The 22,162-nt window shown below is 43.5% G+C and overlaps 2 protein-coding genes across 46 annotated transcripts in view; one reads left to right on the top strand and one right to left on the bottom strand.

The window, feature by feature from the left end:
* Positions 1-7,231, bottom strand: part of ITSN1 (intersectin 1) — a 200,261-nt gene extending 193,030 nt beyond the window's left edge. For 13 of the 36 annotated variants that reach the window (XR_010600018.1, XR_010600015.1, XM_042855793.2 and 10 more), the window contains exon 1: positions 6,872-7,100. The gene's annotated coding sequence lies outside the window, so the exon portion shown is untranslated. Of the gene's footprint in view, positions 1-6,279; positions 6,610-6,871; positions 7,101-7,142 lie in introns of those variants that run through there. The other 23 variants (XR_010600017.1, XM_008165232.4, XM_065589923.1 and 20 more) reach the window with 15 other exon arrangements.
* A 132-nt stretch (positions 7,232-7,363) lies between these two features.
* The window catches only part of CRYZL1 (crystallin zeta like 1), a 35,774-nt gene continuing 20,975 nt past the window's right edge, over positions 7,364-22,162 (top strand). For 2 of the 10 annotated variants that reach the window (XM_008165243.4, XM_065590103.1), the window contains exons 1-5: positions 7,605-7,744; positions 9,094-9,165; positions 12,119-12,196; positions 13,277-13,349; positions 14,519-14,563. In XM_008165243.4, the coding sequence (XP_008163465.2) occupies positions 9,100-9,165; positions 12,119-12,196; positions 13,277-13,349; positions 14,519-14,563 (262 nt within the window). In that variant the 5' untranslated portion in view covers positions 7,605-7,744; positions 9,094-9,099. The other 8 variants (XM_065590108.1, XM_008165242.4, XM_042855797.2 and 5 more) reach the window with 8 other exon arrangements.

Genomic DNA, 22,162 nt, shown 5'->3' with positions numbered 1-22,162 from the left:
AGGCTGTTCTGTGCTGTACGGATGTAATTAGCTTCCTAGTAAACTGCCTCTTTCTCTGGGTACCTAAGGAGGAACATAAAAGAAAAAATGAAGTACATGACAGCTGTCAATTAATACACCTTGCAGAGAAGGTAGTTTATCTAAAAACCTATGTCAATGAAGACCGTATTAGCTTCCATTCCTGCATGCATGGGTATTTAGGTTTTAACGCCTTTATTATTGTATTTGAGAAATAGCATAACAATACAAGACAATCATAATGCATATGAATAATGGGTCATGCATATGCAACCTCAGCATTGTAATTTTCTGATTTCTGAGTGCTTAACTGAGGGACCTATAATTCCATCATAAAACAAATATAGGTTCTGAATTATCCAACATAACTTGCACAGGGATGTTTCTTACATTGCCCCCAGGATCTCACTAGGAATTTAGTAGTTTGAGTCATTTGTGTATTTATTATGTTTATTGACAAACCAATTATCTGGAAGTGTAGCAAAACTAGTACTCATTTTGAGAAGTCAATTGTGGTTCAGTATGAAGAAGAGTTAGCGTACTTCTACTTAAGAGAAGAGTTTAACCTGATCTGATCTCAAAGCCAGACTAAAAACAGCATTTGTTTCTGGGGTTCCTAAACTCAACTACAATGATCAGCTGTGCTGATAATGCAGAAAACAGATTTCTAACTTAATTCACATCTTTATCTTGATAAACCCTTTAATTAAAGCTAATGTTAAAAATTGTATAATACACAAGTTAAGAAAAGAGTGTCTATACATCTGAGTATAGTGCTTATATTATCCACAAATACAAAGTTTGTTTTAAAAGTCATACGATCCATATAGTGCATAATCAGCAATAACCAAAATTTTGGTGTCTATAATTTTAACAGTACAGTTTAGATATTAGAATCTGAATACTTGGGTACATCACTCATGAAAAGTTGTGCAGAGAGTTTGTTGTGGAAAGCAAAATATATTAATGAGTGAAGACTGTCCCCCAGTAATAGAGAATTTAGAGTAGGTTGTCTATTTAGAAAATACAATCCATCAGAGAAGTATTTCAGTTACTTTCTCAACTGTGCTTCTCATCTATACGGCTTCAGTTCTAAACCAGAATGTTTATTTTTGTCCTTTAAGTCTCAACAATCCTGTTTGGGGATGTCAGTGGGAGGTTAATGAAAAAAAAAAAAAAAAAGTGATTTAGATGTCCCCAACACAACACTTAAATATTTACACAAATCCAACACTCCAGACAATCCTGTGCAATTTAATCCAACTGCTTCTTTCAGAAAATGCCAGGACCAGAATCACAGATGTTAAAAACTGCAGTGAACTGACAAAGCTGTGTCACGAAGCCCACACAATACGAGGTTATAGGATGTCTGGCTCTAGCCAGAAATTTATACCAGCAAACTGTAACCAGTTAATGAACTCCACTTTTGTTGTTTTGTGTCTCCAATAGAATAAGCTAGGAGTGATTTATTTAAAGAAAATATATCTGTTGAAAATATTACCAAAATTATATAGTCTGTCAAATAGGTCAGACTCACTATTGTAATTTTATCATGAGACATTTTAAGAGTATGCTCTTTCTGCATATAGAAAGTAATGAATTAAGGAACGCACCATTCTGTGGCTTGAATCCAGGCCTCTTGCTTATTCTTCTCGCATATGAACAGCTAATACTCAAAGTGTATATCTAGATGGAGCCTAACAGAAGTTTGTTTAAAACAGAAAACACTAGCTTATAATTTTGCTTCTTTTATTACTTACAGCAAACCAGATGAAGAGGAGACCAAAACTAAAGATTAACTTCACTGAGAAACTATTAAACTGAAGCTAATACAATGTTTATCTAGAATATTAATGCACAGAGCTATGACAGAACACACCTTAAACACAAGAGTCATCTGAAGTACCTGCACTGACATAAGTTTCAAACAGTGAATTACCAAGACATTCAATTAAAATTACAAATGTACACAGGTTTTTTAATGCAAGCTTAGTACACTTATAGAAAGTTAGCAGCAAACAAGATTTCCAGGGGAAAGGAAAAGAATTCAGTAAAGACACTAGCACTAATTAAGTCAACCATCCCAGAGACAGCACATTGAATAAAGGGACATGTTACTTCCATAAGTAAATGTACTTATGACATTTTAGAATAGAATACCAACTTGAGAATGCACCATTTCACGGAGTTTTTCCTACAGTTTTGCTGCTAACCACCATGTGTTTGCCCATCAAGAGTAGCTATTTAAAGATTTTTTTTTTTTAATCAACTATTCACTGGCACTTCTGTGATGTGTACAACTATACTGAGTGTCTCGTTAACATTAAATTAATTCGCACAACATCCCAGTGGGATAGGGAAGCATTATCCCCATTTTACAGATTGGGAAAACAGTAGCACAAAAAAGTTAAGCAACATTTCCAAGATCACACAGGTAGCTTATGACAGAATTTTAAATAAAACCTGATTCCTAGTCCTATACTTTAGTAGCATATCAGGAAAGATAGCTCTGCTACTTACATAATACCACATCACCTTTGAAAAAAAAAAAAATGAAATGTCAGACATAAGAACAGCCGTCACGGGTCAGACCAAAGGTCCATCTAGCCCAGTATCCTGTCTACCAACACTGGCCAATGCCAGGTGCCCCAGAGGGAGTGAACCTAACAGGCAATGATCAAGTGATCTCTCTCCTGCCATCCATCTCCATCCTCCGACAAACAGAGGCTAGGGACACCATTCCTTACCCGGTTGCATTAAAGGCCACTAGTAATTTCTGAATCCTACATTAAACATGAATAAATTTTTTACTCTAACACAAAGCTTCCCCATAATGACAGAAGTTACACAGACTTCTGAACAAGCCTTCAGACAGCAAGTACCAATGGGAAAAATTCTCCCCTCAGATCTACAGAGAATCTCAATTCTGATATTCCAGGCATGTAAGGAGATTAGACTATTCAAGTCAAAATCTGCTGTACAGATCTCAAAAGGAGAACTTGTCCCCCCATGATGAAACAGTGGGAGAGCATAAAACTCATTAGTAATAAAATCTTTCCTCTAGGAAATGACATGGAACCTTCTCCCTCACCCCTCTACATATACAGAATTTTAATTTCCAGCCATTTTTTCTTCCATATAGATAAAGAACATTTTTATGCTGATTAGGAGGCTAGTATAGACACTTTTGGATGCGCATACAAATTCTAATAAAAGTTTCATTACCAGAAGATAAAAACCTTTATAAATCAACAAACAATGCACCCTGCCACTAGAGTACACACACACACTTCCCTAAACATGAATTCCTACACAGAAACACTATCTATGGCCTGATCCTGCAAACACTTATGCACATGACTTTACATGTAGGAACATCTCCACTGAACTGGATGGGGCTTACATGTCTAAGCATAGGATCAGGAACTGCGTGCACCATACAATACTTATTGTGCAAGAAGGTGAATCATCAAATTAAATATTGTAGATTAACATTTGTGATTGGTGACTCAGAAGCCACTTGATATCTCTACATAGACTTGCCATGCAACAAAAAAAGTTTGGCTTAAGCTTGCCACAGTCTTAAATTTGTATTTTAAAAAGCATCAGCATACTATTTTGAAGCATTGGTTTTTGGTACTGCATACTGCAAGACAGAATGTAATAAAGTACTGTATTATCAGCTGTTATAAACACACTGGATTTCTAGTCACCTATTGTTGCCAGCCACTTTCATGTTGTGGAGAAAAAAGGTACCATGTAAAACCTTTTAAAAGTTCAGCAGCTTTTTTCAGTACAATAATCAAATACTCAAACTCTCTGGCAGTTTACCATTTCAACAGCAACATATAATGAAGTAATATTTCAAATCACAATAGGCTTCATGTCTGATGAGCACAAGTTTTGCAAATCCAGGTCAATCCCTGTCATACTGACCACCTCTCTCTACATGATGGACCCAAATACACCTAATGAACAAGTCTTTATCTGTTTACAGTTTGTTCTGTTAAATGAACATCTCCTTATAACTTTTAAAGCTCTGTACCTTCTTTAACAGACTGCTGTGTGAACTCTATATTCATAGTTGAAGTAACTCCCTATGATGATCTTCTCTGAATTCCTTTGTGCTGTTGCTGACATTTTAACTGATTTTGGTATTTTTCATTATGCAAATTAAATTTCTGTACATCCTTACTTCTCTAGTGAATATTCTGCAGAAACTGAATAAGTTAGAATCTGCAATTCCACTGGCAAAGATATAACTACAGCCACAAGAGCTATTAAACAATCATTTAGGATATAAATTAATCCTCAAATGAGGATTTTTTCCTGAACCCAACAGTACACGAATTGCGTAATTAGGGACATTAAGAGAGAGGAGAGGAAATGTCATTTATTTAGGCCATGTCTGCACTGCCACTTGGGCAAAACTTATGTCACTCAGGGATGTGAAAAAAAACACACCCCTGATACACATAGCATAAGCACTCACGTGCACAGCGCTATGTCAGCGGGAGAGCTTCTCTCGACATAGCTACTGCCACTCTTGGTTTTATTATGTCGAGGGAAGAGCTCTCTCCTGTCAGCATAAAGTGGCTACAAAAGTGATTTTACAGCAGTGCAACTGCATCAATACAGCTGTACCACTGTAAATTCACTAGTGTAGATACAGTCTTTGCCTAGAGGATCAAATGTAGCAAGAGACAGGATACTTACTACAAACCATTTCTGAAATGGTAACTTTTGTGTTCCTAAACCTTAAGACTGTGTTCTGTAGAACAATTACTAAGAATTCTCAAGAAAACGTAACATTAAAAGAGATCGCATCTTGAATTAAAGTATTAGGATACTGTAAAGGGAACAGAGGAACTGAAAGAATTAAGTTTGATTTCTGAAGCAATATGTGGAAAGAGCTGCTTGACTAACTCAAAAAGCCTGGGCATAATACCCAGCAGAAAATGTTAATCTGTGTGCAAGGTGACCCTAGGGTCCTGCTATTCCTTTCCCCTTTGGTCCCATCTCCCCAACAGGACCCTGAAATTGAGGGGGGCTGTTTGCTTTTAAACTGGAAAAAAGAATTTAGCAGTTGCTTCACTAGTCTGTGAATACTGCTGATCTATAAAAAACAAACTTGTAAGAAAAAAAATAAGCTGAAGTTGTTCATAATGTGAAAACACGAGCAAAACATATTTCACACACTAGCAAACCACTTTTGTTCCTTATTTATTATGCAGAGCTTCCAAGAATATTAAATATTTGTATTTTTTTCCCCACATCTAAGGCAGAACTACAACATTGGTAGGCACACTTCAACAATTCACCTAAAACGATGCAGATGTTGCCCTTTAAATATTAAAAATAATATTTCAAATACAATTTGAAACATTCATCCCTTACAAATGGTACTCAAAGAACTGGCAAGAGAGAAAGAATAAGAGAAAAAACAAGGAAAATACCTAACAACCGCTTTAATGAATACTTCACTACTACTTCTAAAATACTGCCGGTGCTATTACTAAACAGCATTTACTAAACAATACTCTATGTTAATAATCTACTAACGTGTTTCTGACCATATTATCCAAGTTCATAGAAGCTAATCTGTTTCCTAAATAGCAAAAGCATTCCTTTCAATAAAAGGAGCAGCTGATACAGAACAAAAGACGTCCACAGGAAATGTTATCTATAAAGTTGTCTCCTAATCCAAGACAAATAGACGTGAAGGAACAGGAAAACGACCATGCACTAGTAAGTTTCTTTTTCCTGAGCCTCTGACAACATCCCCTTGTTCGATTGGTTGTGTGCCCTTTTCAAGCTACAAGGGATGGCATTCCTCCTTCACTTAACACCATCGAACTGTGTGCGTTGAGGGGGCAGGAAGTAAACGGGGGCGGCGGCGGGGGTGTGGGGGGAAGGAGAGGCAAGAGGAAGGAAAGAAACAGAGATCCAAAATCCAATAATCATTACTAAGGCATTACAGGGCACTACACTGCCTGCAGGCTGCAATAGTAGCCTCCCTTTCTCTATGTCATGTATGGAGATTCCTAGACATTACAGACAGACATGCATACAGATCCTTTCTAAGGGCGATGGCTTTGATTTATGTCCACAAGACCAGAAACAAGCAGGGTATATCAGACACCAGGGAGGTGTCTCCCAATGCCCTCCATTGCATCTGCTCGCTTTCCCCACAAAAACGCAACTCCAAATAAACGAATAAAAGCAAGATTTTAAGAACTATTTTAAGATATTTTAACAGACCTGACGAATTACCCCAGGCGCCGCAACACCCACCGAAACGTTGTCTCTCTGCGCCAGACAGACCCATTCACACCAGCCCGGCACAGGAACGCCTGCCCCGGCGGCGGCTGCAGGGCCCCCCGCGCCCGCAGCATAAGCCCAGCTCACCCTGGGTCTCCCCGCTCACCCTCGCCGGGAGCCAGGTGTGCGTGTCACCGGCACACCCCAGAGACAGCGGCCAACCCCGGCCCCGGAGCCACACACACGGACCTGGGCGCTTCCCGACACGTTCGCTCCCGGGGCCAGCCCCGCTCCGGCTCCCAGCCCCGCCGACAGCGCCGGGCTGCTCCTGGGGGCCGGGGGCGGCAGGGCAGCTCCGCTGGGGGGCGGAGGGGCCGGGCGGGGAGCGCAGACAGGCGAGGGCGGGGGCTGGAGCGGGGCACAGGCGGGGGGGGGGGGGGGGGCACGGACAGACAGAGCGGGAAGAGGTCGGACACACCGACAGACAGAGCCGGGCGGGGGGAGGCAGGAGCCGGGTCCCCCCCGTGTGCCCCGCTCGCTCTCTCCTTGCCAGGGTGACCCTTCGCCGGGCCCCGGCCGCGCGCCCCCTCACCTCATATCTGTGCGGGCCGGGGGGCCCTGGTCAGATCCACGGCGAAGGCGGGGGGCGGTGGAGGAGCCGGAGCGGCCACCGCCTCCGCGATACACACCATCCCCTCCCGCTGCCTGCTGAGCCACCCTCGGGGGGGGGGGGGCGGGGGAGCGTATCACCCTCGCTCTCACAGCCACCGTACTACTGCGCAACCAACCTACTCCCTTCGCCTCCCACCCTCGGCACACCCGTTACAACCCGCCCCTCTCAGAAGATTGACGCAAATACTGACCAATCGTAATGCGAAGATTGACACCGAGACAAAGGCTACCCGTAGCGTATAGGGCAGAGCAACCAATCATAAATACCCCCCCCCCTATCAGGTTAGTGTGTACAGGACACAGGGTTGTATGACCTCCCCCCTACTAACAGGGCTAGCAGGGATCTCTCTTTTTGTTTCGTGGGTAAATTAGGGGACCAATCAGACGCGCTCCCAGGGGAGAGGAGGTGGGGCCAAGAGTGGGCAGGGCTCTGTCAGTTTGCATGAATGGAACCCTAAGAGGCGGCACTGGTCTTTAATCCGCAGACATGTCCCCGCGCTCGCGCTGCAGTGCCAGCACCTTCGAGCAGCAAACCGACAACTGAGGAGGGCCCGCGTTTCATGCTGGGAGTTGTAGTCCGATCGGAGCCGCAAGGCCTGCTGGGAGTAGTGGTCTCGCGGATGCTGCCTAGGTGCTTTGGATACCGCTCGCGGCGTGGCCCCACCCCGTTCACCTAGAGTGACCAATCGCGAGTCTCTCCTGCTGACCAGTCTCGGAGTGGCCGCGGAAGCTAGGGTCAGAGCGCGGGGCCTGCACAGCGGTCCTTGCAGGAGCTGGAGAGGGGGCTGCGGAGGTGAGAGCGACGGAAGTCACTCACGATTTGCCATGGCAACCGGGGTCTGCCTCGGGCCCGGGGGTCGCTGCCCCAGGCGGGGAGTGAGATCCGGCCCTGTCTGTGCCACTCCCCCCCCGGCGGCGCCAGCCCCGCAGCGCCATTAACCCCCCCTACGGCGCCAGCCCGTCCCCCGCTCTCGCTCGCGTCCTTGTTTTGTTGAGACCCGGCATCGCCCCACCACGTTCAAAAATCATGACTCGGACCCGCCCGTCAGGGGATTTGCTTAACCCTCCCCCCCCCCACCGCAGTTCTAGACCCCAACAAACACCAGGGGGGGGTTCCGGGTCGTCAGATTCCCTGCTTTCTGGCTTTCCTTGAGGGCTGCGAGCAGTGGGAAATTTACTTTTAAAAAACCGGAGGCTGAGATTCTGCTATAATCCCGTGATTCCAGGAGCTGGGGCTTTAAGAAAGACACCAAGTGTCACCAGAGCTGCAACACTGGACGAGTGGTGTCCCTTAAACCAGGAAACACAACACCACTGACAATCCAGTTTTAATAATAAAGGTAACCTAACACTGAAATTGGTATGTTTTGACAGTATTTATCATTAAATCATTGCACTGACTAAGGGCCTTATCTTGGGAATACTAGTACACTTAAATAACTGTACATGTGAGGAGTCCCATTGAGTTCAATGCTTTTTTTACTTGTGTGAAGATATGTGTGTGATTTCATTGGGGCTCTGCACAAGCACAGCAGAATTCCTGTTTGCAATGAATTGTGGAATTGGGGCAGTTGTGTATAGTCTGAAAAAAAAAAGTGCTTATCATAAATAATTCTCCCAAACATGAGAAGGTCTTTCCCTCTGACATATAGGATCCAGTCTGTGCGAGAGAGAAACAAATATTTGTCCTATGTTTCTCTCCTCCTTTCCACTCAAGACAACACATTTCACCAAAAGAATGAGAAAACTTTCACCTGTTCAATCAAGGTAAAAGGTATTTCAGTGCATCCACACTATGAAAAAGGTTGTGGTTAGATCAGTTAACACACACTGACCTCACTTCAACCCATATTTCTAGTATAGGCAAGCTTGATGTTTTCAAAACTTGCACTAGAACTGTTGTTCTGTACATTGTATTTGCACGAGTTAAAAACTGATCCTGCACTCATTGAATTCAGTAGCAAACTTACCATTTTACCATTAACTTCATTGGGAGCAGGGTTATTTTCTAATCCTCCTGTGTATCTTAAACGTTTGCTCTAGATGAACAAAGATGCTTAAAGTCTTCGCTACTAAATCAATTTACAAGTGCTACATATATTACAATTTGGTTATTTTAGATTCCTCTGTATGCTCTTTCAGGACACTATGAAGGCTCTGTATTGTCAGCAGAATTCAGCTGGAGAGGAAATTGCATTTGTCTTCCAGGAAAGGGTGAGTTCAGATTACAGAAGAACTGTTAATCATGTGCTGAGAGAAGGGAATATGTTCCTGTGTGGATCAATTATTAAGCATCTTTCATCTGTTTTACTTTCTCACGGCTATGTTCTCATATCTGCATGTAAAACGATCCAAGTGTCAAAATGAAACTATTTATCTTAGATAAGAATCGTCAATCTACTGCATTGGGTTAGTAGTGGTGAACCATATTAGCTGAGGCACCTGGACAGAGGGATGTGGTGGGAGGGATGGTTGTAGTGTAAATAAAAATTAAAAAAGCAACTAACAACATATATACTATTTTGCTTCTATGTTATTTGTCTGCTTGTCCTTTTAGATTTTAAGCTCTTCAGAATGTGGGCTATCTCTGTATATGTTTGTACAGCACCTACTACAGTGGAGTTCTGGTCCTGACTGGGGTCTTTAAACACTATTATAATTAAATAATCATTTTAAAAAGTAAAACTTCTGTGGGAAAGGAAAGACAGTCTCTATCTAAACAGACCGCCACCTAGTGAGGATATCTTGGGGGAGCACAGAGGGATGTCAGGTGCAGTGGTGGATCAGCCACTGGGCTGATGGGGCCTGTTCCTGGGGCCCGGGAAAAAATTTGCCACCGAGTGATGGAAGCCTGGAGCCCCTGAGCCTCGACCTCACTCCCTGACAGCAGTGCAAGGTGGGTGTGGCAGGGGAAGCCCCCAGAAACCTCCTGGATCCCAACCTTGGCGGAAGCCGCAAGGCGGCAGAGGAAGCTCCCAGCACCCCCTGACTCTGTCCCCGGCAGAAGCTGTAGGGCAGCGGGGAATCCCCCGGTCCCGACCCCACTCTCTGGCAGAAGGGCAGGGCAGGTGGGGTGGGAGAAGCCCCAGTGCCCCGACCGTGGTCTCCTGCAGAAGCGTGGGGGGTGGCAGGAGAAGCCCCAGCACCCAGACCCCCCGCTGTGGCCCAGGACTGGAGGAGCTCTCGCTACCTGTCATGACCTCAGGGCTGAGGGAGCTCTCACTTCCCACTGCGGCTCCAGGGACAGAGCTGCTCTGGTCTTGAGGACCCAGTGGGGGGGACAGAAGGGAGCAAACATGTTGGGAGGCTGCTGTGAGCGGGGGGCAGAATGGGGGTGAGTCCCTGGGTGGAACGGGACCGTGCCCGGGGAATGGACAGAAAGGGATGAGGCCATGGCCAGGACCACAGGCAGAAGGGACGGAATGAGTGAGGAGGGGCCTGCCACTTGCTCTGGCCCAGGGCTCCAGGAAACCTTAATTCACCCCTGGTCAGGAGCCTCAAGAGAGGTAGCATGGATGAAAGTGGAGGTACCTTTATGGAGATAACAGGCCGCCATTGGCCTTCACCCCATGATCTTGTTGTCTCCAAATAATGAATGAGGAAGAGCGCCAGGATCAGCCTCCCCACAGAGGCACACACCACCTTATCTGTTTCTTGTTCTTATGAGAGAGTGGTATGTTTTCTAAATCTCTATAAAAACTACATTGTTTGTATTGGGGTAGTGACCCCATTGGGCTAGGCACACCTAACTGAAAGACAGACCCTGCCCCAAAAGTTTACAGGCTAAGTTTAGTATATTTTTAAATATAAATTTGCTTTATTTGGAAACCCTTTGGCTTCAGAAAAAGTTATGATTGTTTAATTGAGTTAGAGTATCTTTTTTGAACAGTCTCGTGGCTTAGCAGTAGTTCTCTGCACATCAAAGAGGTTGTTGAGCTGGCATCTTCCTCCCCCAGATTAGCAAAAAGCCTTGCAATTTGGAGCTGTGGGATGATCTTGAGTAACTAAGCAAGAGCCAGAGAAAGTTCAGCTCAGTCTTCCTCAGAAAAAAAGTTGTTGGTCAGTCTAATGGATAAGCCCAGGGGAAAAATTAAAGCAAAGAACATTTTAAGGAAAATCTAAACACTCTAGTGCAGGGATCGGCAACCTTTGGCATGCGGCCCGCCAGCGGAAATCCGCTGGCGGGCCGGGACAGTTAGTTTACCTGCAACATCCGCAGGTTCAGCTGATCACAGCTCCCACTGGCCGCGGTTCACTGTTCCAGGCCAATTGGAGCTGCGGGAAGCGGTGGCCAGCACATCCCTCTGCCCACAGCGAACCACGGCCAGTGGGAGCTGCAATCAGCCGAACCTGCGGATGCTGCAGGCAAACAAACTGTCCTGGCCCGCCAGCGGATTTCCCTGATGGGCCACGTGCCAATCCCTGCTCTAGTGAAATCCTAGGCCTAATGAAGTCAATGGCAAAACTCCTGTTGACTTCAATGGGACCAGAATTTCACTTCCAATCTGAGGTGCTAAGGAGGACATCCTGGGTGGAATGTGATGGGAGGGGATGGACCTTTTAAACAACTGAACTTTTCCTGTTGTAATACATGGTGACTATCCTTTGTGGAGCCTAAAATTGTAATCCTTACTGGTGCAGATAATTCTTTTGACTTTAGTTGGGCTACTTGCATGTGACTACTCTCATGGTTAAGTGTGGCAGTACTGGGCCTAACACTTGAGTCTTAAAAAATTCTAGTCTTAAGATTCTCCCCATTTACTTCAAAATTGTTCCATTTTGCTTGCTTTTTCTTTAGCTTACATTAGACAGATGTAAAGGAATAGCTAGCATGCAGGTTTGTAAAGTTATCTGGCAAAAGAAAACTTACATTTTTTTCCTGTTATCTCAGTAGTGAGATTTAGTAAGGTATTTAATGTTCTTATGTTTGTTCATAACACAAAAGTACACTCAAAATTAAAATCTGATGATATACAGTATGTAAATCCATTATGGCCTGCAGTTTCCTATTTTCCTTTGATGTGACATACTTTTCCTGACTTTTTTGAACTCTTTTATAGTCAGGATATTGGACTCATTGCATATAAATGTTCCCAAGATCTTGTGATCATCCTGTTAGCACATTCTTGTTGTGTTACAGACAATAATGTCTGTAAATTTGTCCTAGGAAAATCTTCCTGTTACAAGAGACAATGATGTGAAAATACAGGTTAAAGCCTGTGCTCTGAGCTGGACAGATATAAAGGTACATATTTAACTTTTATAAGGACATAGAAAAAGTAAATTCCCCATCTGCAAACTATAGGCCAGATGCTCAGCTGATGTAATGGTACTGTGCTGATTTACACCAGCTGAGGATGTGGCCATATTATTTTAATTCATTGTTGTGGTTGATCTGCTTAAGGTGTGTAAAAGGTACCTGTAATTTGGCCCCTAATTTTTTGGGAGAGATCAACTTGTCAGTTCTGAATTGTATAAAGCAGTGTTTCCCAAACTTGGGACGCCGCTTGTTTAGGGAAAGCCCCTGGTGGGCCGGGTTGGTTTGTTTACCTGCTGTGTCCGCAGTTCCGGCCGATCACGGCTACCACTGGCCGCGGTTTGCTGCTCCAGGCCAATGGGAGCTGCTGGAAGCGGCGGCCAGTGCGTCCCTTGGCCCGCGCCACTTCCAGCAGCTCCCATTGGCCTGGAGTGGCGAACCGCAGCCAGTGGGAGCCGCGATCAGCTGAACCTGCGGGCACGGCAGGTAAACAAACCGTCCCGTCCTGTCAGGGGCTTTCCCTAAACAAGCGGCGTCCCAAGTTTGGGAAACACTGGTATAAAGTAATAAAATCATACCTTGTCTTCTGGGTGATGATTCTGTACGCCTCTAGGTGGTCTGACAGCTATAATGACTGTTAGTTGGATTAGATCCTATATACAAAGCAATATACAAACAATGACAATGGAGGTTGGATCAGGCTCACAAACAATAATAATAATGATGTAACCCGAATGTGAAAAATCTTACTAAAGACCCAAATAGCAGCCTAAATTAATATAATTTGTTTTTTGTTCATATACATGCTCTGCTGTTGTTAAATATGTTGGCTATACATCTGTAGTTTTAGACATTTTAACTAATTTAAATGGGAACAAACTTTTATATAGATTTTTTTATTTTTTTAAATGAGGAATGCAGCATTTTTATTTTAATGATGTTTGGATCAAAGACCAGATTTTCATCTTTAAGAAACAGAGTGCTTTACTCTCTTTACGGCCCCTAATTTATGAACATAGGCAATAATTACGTCTTGTCAGGAAAGTTCTAACCATTAATGTGATTTAGCTTTTATCAGAACTGAAGATGAAGAAAGAATTTCTACCTGTTGGGAGGGAAATTGCTGGAGTGGTATTGGAGGGTGAGTCGAATAATATACCATGTGATCATCTTTGGGGGAGAAAAAATTAAATGGCCACTCATTTAAGACCACTAAAAATTGTCTGAATTGTACAGCCTTAGTGCCCAGAGCTAATATTCACTTTGGTTATATGTTATTTTTGACAAACTATTAATGGTATAATATAGTAAAAATTAAAAATACTTAGACTGAAATGTAAAACCTGCAAATCAGTTTAAGGGTAAACTTTACAGTAGAATTTAAGAATATCTTTGCGATGTTGTAACTGACATTTGTAAAAGTGTTTGTTGCAATGACTAAGGCTTGGTCTACACATAAGTTTTAATCGGCAGAGCTGTGTTGGTCAGGGATGTGGAAAACCCACACTGCTACTGACCTACCTATACTGATAAAATCCCTAGTGCAGACGCACCTATGTCTGCTGAAGATGGCTTCTGTTGACATTGCTAATGTCATTTGGAGAAGTGATGTTCCTACACTGACAGGATTTTTTTCTGACTGTGCTGTGTCTACACTAGGGAATTACTCAGCATAGCTATGCTGGCATAGGCTTCATAGCGTAGACCTATCCTAAGGCCTGGTCAACATAGCTATGTTGGTCAGGCATGTGGAAAAAAACCCCACCCGTGTCTGACATAGCTATGTCGACCTAACCTCTGCTGTAGAAACAGCTAAGTCGATGGGCAAATACTTCCATCAACTTAGCTACTGTCATTTGGGGAGGAGTGTTCCTGCAGTGACAGAAAAAACCCTTGTGTTAGTGTAGGCTGCATTTACACTACGGAGTTATGCCAGCATAGCTATGGTGATGCTGATATAGTCACCATAATGTAGATCTATTCTAACGCTAAGACAAAATAATTTTCAGGAATTCAAGATATTTCACTCATGTGTCCACCTTTGATGCATTGTTAACACCTTGGTCCTGCAAACACTGATTCTTGTGCTTACACATGCTTTTTGGGCTTGGAGCCTAAGTTAAATGATGTTTACATCCTGAAAATGAAACCTTCTATAATTTTTGCCTAACAGATAAAATATAGTCTGAACATGTTTGTTTTTGGAAGCTGCTGCTAGTCTGTAGTATTCTCTCAAATACACAGATGTTTTCTATTCTAAATATTTATATTTATGCTTTTCCCCCCCCCCTTCATGTTGTATTTCATAAGTTGGAAGCAAAGTGTCCTTCTTTCAGCCAGATGATGAAGTAGTGGGTAAGTTAAAGTTTGTGTGCTTTATCAGCTAACTTTGTTTCTTGAAATAATTCTTAAATTATTTTAAAGGTTGTAATCAACGCTATCACTACAAATAGACACGTTGGTTGTGTGTTTTGTTTAGTTTTTTCATATAAGTTGCAACATAATGGAAACATTTTTACTTTCACTATAATAAAACTTTCCTGAGCTGAGTACTATTTGAAGACTTTCTGCTCCGGAAATTGTCTGAATGAGACACAAAGGGACTGATCCTCAGCTGGTATAAACTGTCATAGTGCCATTGACTTTAGTGGAGCTATGAAAATTTACATCGTCTGAGAATCTGCCCCACAGAGGTGCATTTTCAATCCATCAATTTGAATAAATACACTGACAATTTGTGCTGGTGGTACAGATTACATACTATTGCTATACACGTGTTTTTATCTATTTGTGTGGACATACAAGATGGCATCATTCATTATTTTATATCCCTATTGTTGTTTTTTAAAAGTTGCTAAAAAAATATTCATACAAAAACTTTTAGTGATCTGATCTTTGCTGCTCGTCCTAGTTCACTGAGGTTTGTTCACTTTGACATTCTAAATCATTTAGGTCCTGATCGAGCAAAGCATTTGAACACACGTGTAACTTTAAGCACATGAGTAGTCTCATTGACTTCAATGGAATTACTGATTTGCTTAAAAATACGTGCATGCTTAGGTGCTTTGCTAACTCCAGGGCCTTTTAAAAATAACAGATGGATTCAAGATGTTTTAGCACCGCAGCCTTCATTTTTAATTCACACATTTTGTTTCAGTTTCATGTCTAATTTTTTAATGAAAATCATAGAATCATAGACTATCAGGGTTGGAAGGGACCTCAAGAGGTCATCTAGTCCAACCCCCTGCTCAAAGCAGGACCAATTCCCAGCTAAATCATCCCAGCCAGGGCTTTGTCAAGCCGGGCCTTAAAAACCTCCAAGGAAGGAGACTCCACCACCTCCCTAGGTAACGCATTCCAGTGTTTCACCACCCTCCTAGTGAAATAGTTTTTCCTGATATCCAACCTGGACCTCCCCCACTGCAACTTGAGACCATTGCTCCTTGTTCTGTCATCTGCCACCACTGAGAACAGCCGAGCTCCATCCTCTTTGGAACCCCCCTTCAGGTAGTTGAAGGCTGCTATCAAATCCCCCCTCATTCTTCTCTTCTGGAGACTAAACAATCCCAGTTCCCTCAGCCTCTCCTCATAAGTCATGTGCTCCAGACCCCTAATCATTTTTGTTGCCCTCCGCTGGACTCTTTCCAATTTTTCCACATCCTTCTTGTTGTGTGGGGCCCAAAACTGGACACAGTATTCCAGATGAGGCCTCACCAATGTCGAATAAAGGGGAACGATCACGTTCCTCGATCTGCTGGCAATGCCCCTACTTATACAGCCCAAAATGCCGTTAGCCTTCTTGGCAACAAGAGCACACTGTTGATTCATATCCAGCTTCTCGTCCACTGTGACCCCTAGGTCCTTTTCTGCAGAACTGCTACCTAGCCATTCGGTCCCTAGTCTGTAGCAGTGCATGGGATTCTTCCGTCCTAAGTGCAGGACTCTGCACTTGTCCTTGTTGAACCTCATCAGGTTTTTTTCGGCCCAATCCTCTAATTTGTCTAGGTCCCTCTGTATCCGATCCCTACCCTCTAGTGTATCTACCACGCCTCCTAGTTTAGTGTCATCTGCAAACTTGCTGAGAGTGCAGTCCACACCATCCTCCAGATCATTAATAAAGATATTAAAGAAAACCGGCCCCAGGACCGACCCTTGGGGCACTCCGCTTGAAACCGGCTGCCAACTAGACATGGAGCCATTGATCACTACCCGTTGAGCCCGACGATCTAGCCAGCTTTCTATCCACCTTACAGTCCATTCATCCAGCCCATACTTCTTTAACTTGGCGGCAAGAATACTGTGGGAGACCGTATCAAAAGCTTTGCTAAAGTCAAGGAATAACACATCCACTGCTTTCCCCTCATCCACAGAGCCAGTTATCTCATCATAGAAGGCAATTAGGTTAGTCAGGCACGATTTCCCCTTCGTGAATCCATGCTGACTGTTCCTGATTACTTTCCTCTCCTCTAAATGTTTCATAATTGATTCCTTGAGGACCTGCTCCATGATTTTTCCAGGGACTGAAGTGAGGCTGACTGGCCTGTAGTTCCCCGGATCCTCCTCCTTCCCTTTTTTAAAGATGGGCACTACATTAGCCTTTTTCCAGTCATCTGGGACCTCCCCCGATCGCCATGAGTTTTCAAAAATAATGGCTAATGGCTCTGCAATCTCACCCGCCAACTCCTTTAGCACCCTCGGATGCAGCGCATCCGGCCCCATGGACTTGTGCACGTCCAGTTTTTCTAAATAGTCCCGAACCACTTCTTTCTCCACAGACGGTTGGTCACCTTCTCCCCATGCTGTACTGCCCAGTGCAGCAATCTGGGAGCTGACCTTGTGCGTGAAGACAGAGGCAAAAAAATCATTGAGTACATTAGCTTTTTCCACATCCTCGGTCACTAGGTTGCCTCCCTCATTCAGTAAGGGGCCCACACTTTCCTTGATTTTCTTCTTGTTGCTAACATACCTGAAGAAACCCTTCTTGTTACTCTTAACATCTCTTGCTAACTGCAACTCCAAGTGTGATTTGGCCTTCCTGATTTCACTCCTGCACGCCTGAGCAATATTTTTATACTCCTCCCTGGTCATTTGTCCAATCTTCCACTTCTTGTAAGCTTCTTTTTTGTGTTTAAGATCAGCAAGGATTTCACTGTTTAGCCAAGCTGGTCGCCTGCCATATTTACTATTCTTTCTACACATCGGGATGGTTTGTTCCTGCAACCTCAATAAGGATTCTTTAAAATACAGCCAGCTCTCCTGGACCCCTTTGCCCTTCATGTTATTCTCCCAGGGGATCCTGCCCATCTGTTCCCTGAGGGAGTCAAAGTCTGCTTTTCTGAAGTCCAGGGTCCGTATTCTGCTGCTCTCCTTTCTTCCTTGTGTTAGGATCCTGAACTCGACCATCTCATGGTCACTGCCTCCCAGGTTCCCATCCACTTTTGCTTCCCCTACTAGTTCTTCCCTGTTTGTGAGCAGCAGGTCAAGAAAAGCTTTGCCCCTAGTTGGTTCCTCCAGCACTTGCACCAGGAAATTGTCCCCTACACTATCCAAAAATTTCCTGGATTGCCTGTGCACCGCTGTATTGCTCTCCCAGCAGATATCAGGGTGATTAAAGTCTCCCACGAGAACCAGGGCCTGCGATCTAGCAACTTCTGCTAGTTGCCAGAAGAAAGGCTCGTCCACCTCATCCCCCTGGTCTGGTGGTCTATAGCAGACTCCAACCACGACATCACCTTTGTTGCTCACACTTCTCAACTTTATCCAGAGACTCTCAGGTTTTTCTGCAGTTTCATACCGGAGCTCTGAGCAGTCATACTCCTCTCTTACATACAACGCAACTCCCCCACCTTTTCTGCCCTGCCTGTCCTTCCTGAACAGTTTATATCCATCCATGACAGTACTCCAGTCATGTGAGTTATCCCACCAAGTCTCTGTTATTCCAATCACATCATAGTTCCCTGACTGTGCCAGGACTTCCAGTTCTCCCTGCTTGTTTCCCAGGCTTCTTGCATTTGTGTATAGGCACTTAAGATAACTCATCGATCGTCCCTCTTTCTCAGCATGAGACAGGAGTCCTCCCCTCTTGCGCTCTCCTGCTTGCGCTTCCTCCCAGGATCCCATTTCCCCACTTACCTCAGGGCTTCGGTCTCCTTCCCCTGGTGAACCTAGTTTAAAGCCCTCCTCACTAGGTTAGCCAGCCGGCTGGCGAAGATGCTCTTCCCTCTCTTCGTTAGGTGGAGCCCGTCTCTGCCTAGCACTCCTTCTTCTTGGAACACCATCCCATGGTCGAAGAATCCAAAGCCTTCTCTCCGACACCACCTGCGTAGCCATTCGTTGACTTCCACGATTCGACGGTCTCTACCCCGGCCTTTTCCTTACACAGGGAGGATGGACGAGAACACCACTTGCGCCTCAAACTCCTTTATCCTTCTTCCCAGAGCCACGTAGTCTGCAGTGATCCGCTCAAGGTCATTCTTGGCAGTATCATTGGTGCCCACGTGGAGAAGCAGGAAGGGGTAGCGATCCGAGGGCTTGATGAGTCTCGGCAGTCTCTCCGTCACATCGTGTATCCTAGCTCCTGGCAAGCAGCAGACCTCTCGGTTTTCCCGGTCGGGGCGGCAGATAGATGACTCAGTCCCCCTGAGGAGGGAGTCCCCGACCACCACCACCCTCCTCCTCCTCTTGGGAGTGGTGGTCGTGGAACCCCCATCCCTAGGACAGTGCATCTTTTGCCTTCCAATCGGTGGAGTCTCCTTCTGCTCCCTTCCCTCAGATGGGTCATCTAGTCCACTCTCCGCATTAGTACCTGTAGAGAGAACATGGAAACGATTGTTCATCTGTATCTCCATTGCTGGTGCATGGACGCTCCTCTTTCTCCTTCTGGAGGTCACATGCTGCCAAACCTCCTCACAATCCTTCTGTCCCTGCTGCGCCTGCTCTGAATCTTCAGAACATTGTGGCCGTAGAAGCATCTCCTGACGTCTGTCCAGGAAATCTTCATTTTCCCTTATGCAACGCAGAGTCGACACTTGTTTCTCCAGCCCTCGAACCTTCTCTTCCAACATGGAGACCAGCTTGCACTTTGTACAGACAAAGTCGCTTCTGTCCTGTGGAAGAAAGACAAACATGGCACAACCTGTGCAGGTTACAACAGCTGATTGCTCACCTTCCATATCACCGTCCTCTTAAGAGCTTCCTCAATTGTTGCAGGAACTACTCAGGGAACCTGCAGATGAAAGCCTCAGTGCGCTTTCCCCACGCGAACTCCCAGGCAAACTCCCGCTGTTAGCCTCTGCTCTTCGCCGCTCAGCTGGTTCGCTGCTGACTGCCCTTATATACCAGTCAGGCCCACTCAAGGCCCACCTGGAACAAAGCACTCCCAATTCACACTTTTGAAATGGACCTTTTAAAAAAAAAAAAAAATTTTTTTTGAAGTGGATGGCAGCCCTGCTCTGTGACTTCTTATGGGCTTCCCACTAGGGAAACTCACCCAAGTGCTAACCATTGTTCCCCCCAAAATAATATTAACTAATTTAAAAAAATCTCCAGGTAAAAAGTTCTAAATCGCTTGAAAAGTTTTTCCAGGATTTCCTGAATTTTGAAATCCCATTTTCATTATTGGTTTCAAGTTTAATGAAATAAAATTAATGTTCACATTTTCCATTTACTTCTTTAATAATAAACAATTCTTATGCTTTCAGAAATGATGTAGTAATGTACAGTTTGTAAAAATTTTAGATCTGCCTAATAAACTAAAACATTATTTATAGCCCAGTGTTTTGCAGATATTTTGGCCCTGATCCTGTAAAATTTATGCACATAAGAACAGCCATATTGGGTCAGACCAAAGGTCCATCTAGCCCAGTATCCTGTCTTCCAACAGTGGCCAATGCCAGCTGCCCCCAGAGGGAATGAACAGAACAGGTAATCATCAAGTAATACATCCCCTGTCGCCCATTCCCAGCTTCAGGCAAACAGAGGCTAGGGACACCATCACTGCTCCTCCTGGCTAATAGCGCTATCCTCCATGAATTTATCTAGTTCTTTTTTGAACTGGTTAATTCTGAGTGGCTGGGTAGTCATGTTGACTTCTGTGGAACTGCACAGGTGATTCAGTATATCACTGAATTGGGGCCATATGTGTTCAGTACTTTTTAAAATTGTGTATTTTATTGACCTTGTGATCTAGTTCATGAAACATAACTGGTCCCAATCATTGAAGGAAACAAAGCTGAAAAGTACTGTAAAGAGAGATCTGCAAGGGTCAAATGAAGCTCTGAAAAGTTATTGAAGTGGTGTGGATAATATTAAAGACTTGACTCTGGTCTTATGCTGATGTATATCTGGAGTAACTCAGTTGACAACAATGGAGTTACACTGGTGTGAAACTGACATCCAAAATCGTAGAATCAGGCCTATTGTTTTTACCTGTATCTGGAAAAAGAGAAGCAGTTTTTTATATTTTTCAAAATTGCTATTTATTACTATTTATCTCAACAGAACCAGAATTACATTCAAGGGAAAAATACACTTTTAAAATATCTTGAAACTATCTTTAGTTTTCTTTCCAAATACTGAAATCTTTTGACTTTCCCTTTCAAAACAACTCTTTAAATTTATATATTATGAAGATGCTACAACAATATGAAGTCCACTTATGAAACTCTTCCCTTCACAAATAAAATTTTGACAAATACATTTCCAAATTGCTGTTGTAATGTGCCTATCCATGTTTAATAGATGGGGGATTTAAAGGACAGTGGATTTTGTATAACAGTTTGCTTTCCTACGGTGTTAGTTTATTAATAAAATTGAACAGCCTTTAAAAAAGCATAGAATAGTTATGGTAGTGTCATTACTAGACTTATCCAAAACTGCTTAGATCTTCGTGTGTAGTGCCAGTGTGTACTTCTCACTGAGGTTTACAACAATTAAATAGATTGGGCCTGATACTGTAGCCCTTATTTATAAATCAGTCATATCATGCAATAAATACCACTGAGTTCATTGGTACTATTCCCATGAGCAAAGGTTGCAAGAATGGTTCCATGGTCTGTATATAACCATAAGCATACCAATTATTGAATTATTCTCAATCTTAAAATCTAAGAGTTTATACTTAGAAGAGGACTTTCTCCTTTTTCTTTTTAATTTGACTGATGACAGTGATTAGATTAATTAGGTAAAACCATATGTATCAGAATACATTACACAGAGAAAGAGAATGCTCTGCTAAGATATCTTTCTTTTTAGAGCAGTAGTTTAATTGTAAATTCAAGAATGGTAGATTGGCCTTTTATTAAGTAAATGGGACTTGTGAAGGGGGGAATTTTGGCAGCTACTAAACCTGAGCGATATTTAATTCGAGAAGTGTCTTGGTAATGAGTTGCAGTCATGTACAAGCACCACAGCTGAAGGCATATGTGAAAACAGCTTCCTGTATAAAGACTAAATATTAATACCTACCCATCAATAGAAACTTGTACTAAATTGATGTTATTGCTCCATGTCCACGATGCCTTCAGCATCTGAGCCTATCTGGGCCCACCTGCGGTGTGCGATCTCTCTTCTTCCTGTAGTGTCTAATGCACTCAGGTAGAGTCGAAAGAGGAGTGTTCATCACAGATACTGCAGAAGCAGCTAGACAACATGGGAGCAGTGTGAGGTGAGTTCATTTGTGAGCAGATGAGGAACCAAAGTACCAACAGCAGAATATCACTTTATCATCAAGAAAAGAAAATGCTGGAGTACCACTTTGAACACATGTGGCACCATTAAATCATTTGTCTTTACCTAAAGCATTGTAATAATCCAGACTGTGACACTTTCTTCTGCATTATATAGAAATGAGAAAAGAGGAACTGTGATGTAGACAAAGCTGCACTAATGATTCAGCTGGGAACACTCAACTTGTTTCATTTGTAATATACACTTGTATTGAATGGAAGATTTTTT

The sequence above is a fragment of the Chrysemys picta genome, chromosome 1 (genome assembly GCF_011386835.1).
Source record: "Chrysemys picta bellii isolate R12L10 chromosome 1, ASM1138683v2, whole genome shotgun sequence".
NCBI lineage: Eukaryota > Metazoa > Chordata > Testudines > Emydidae > Chrysemys > Chrysemys picta.
The sequence above is the reverse complement of the archived record's forward strand: the minus strand, read 5'-3'. Positions and strand labels throughout refer to the sequence as shown.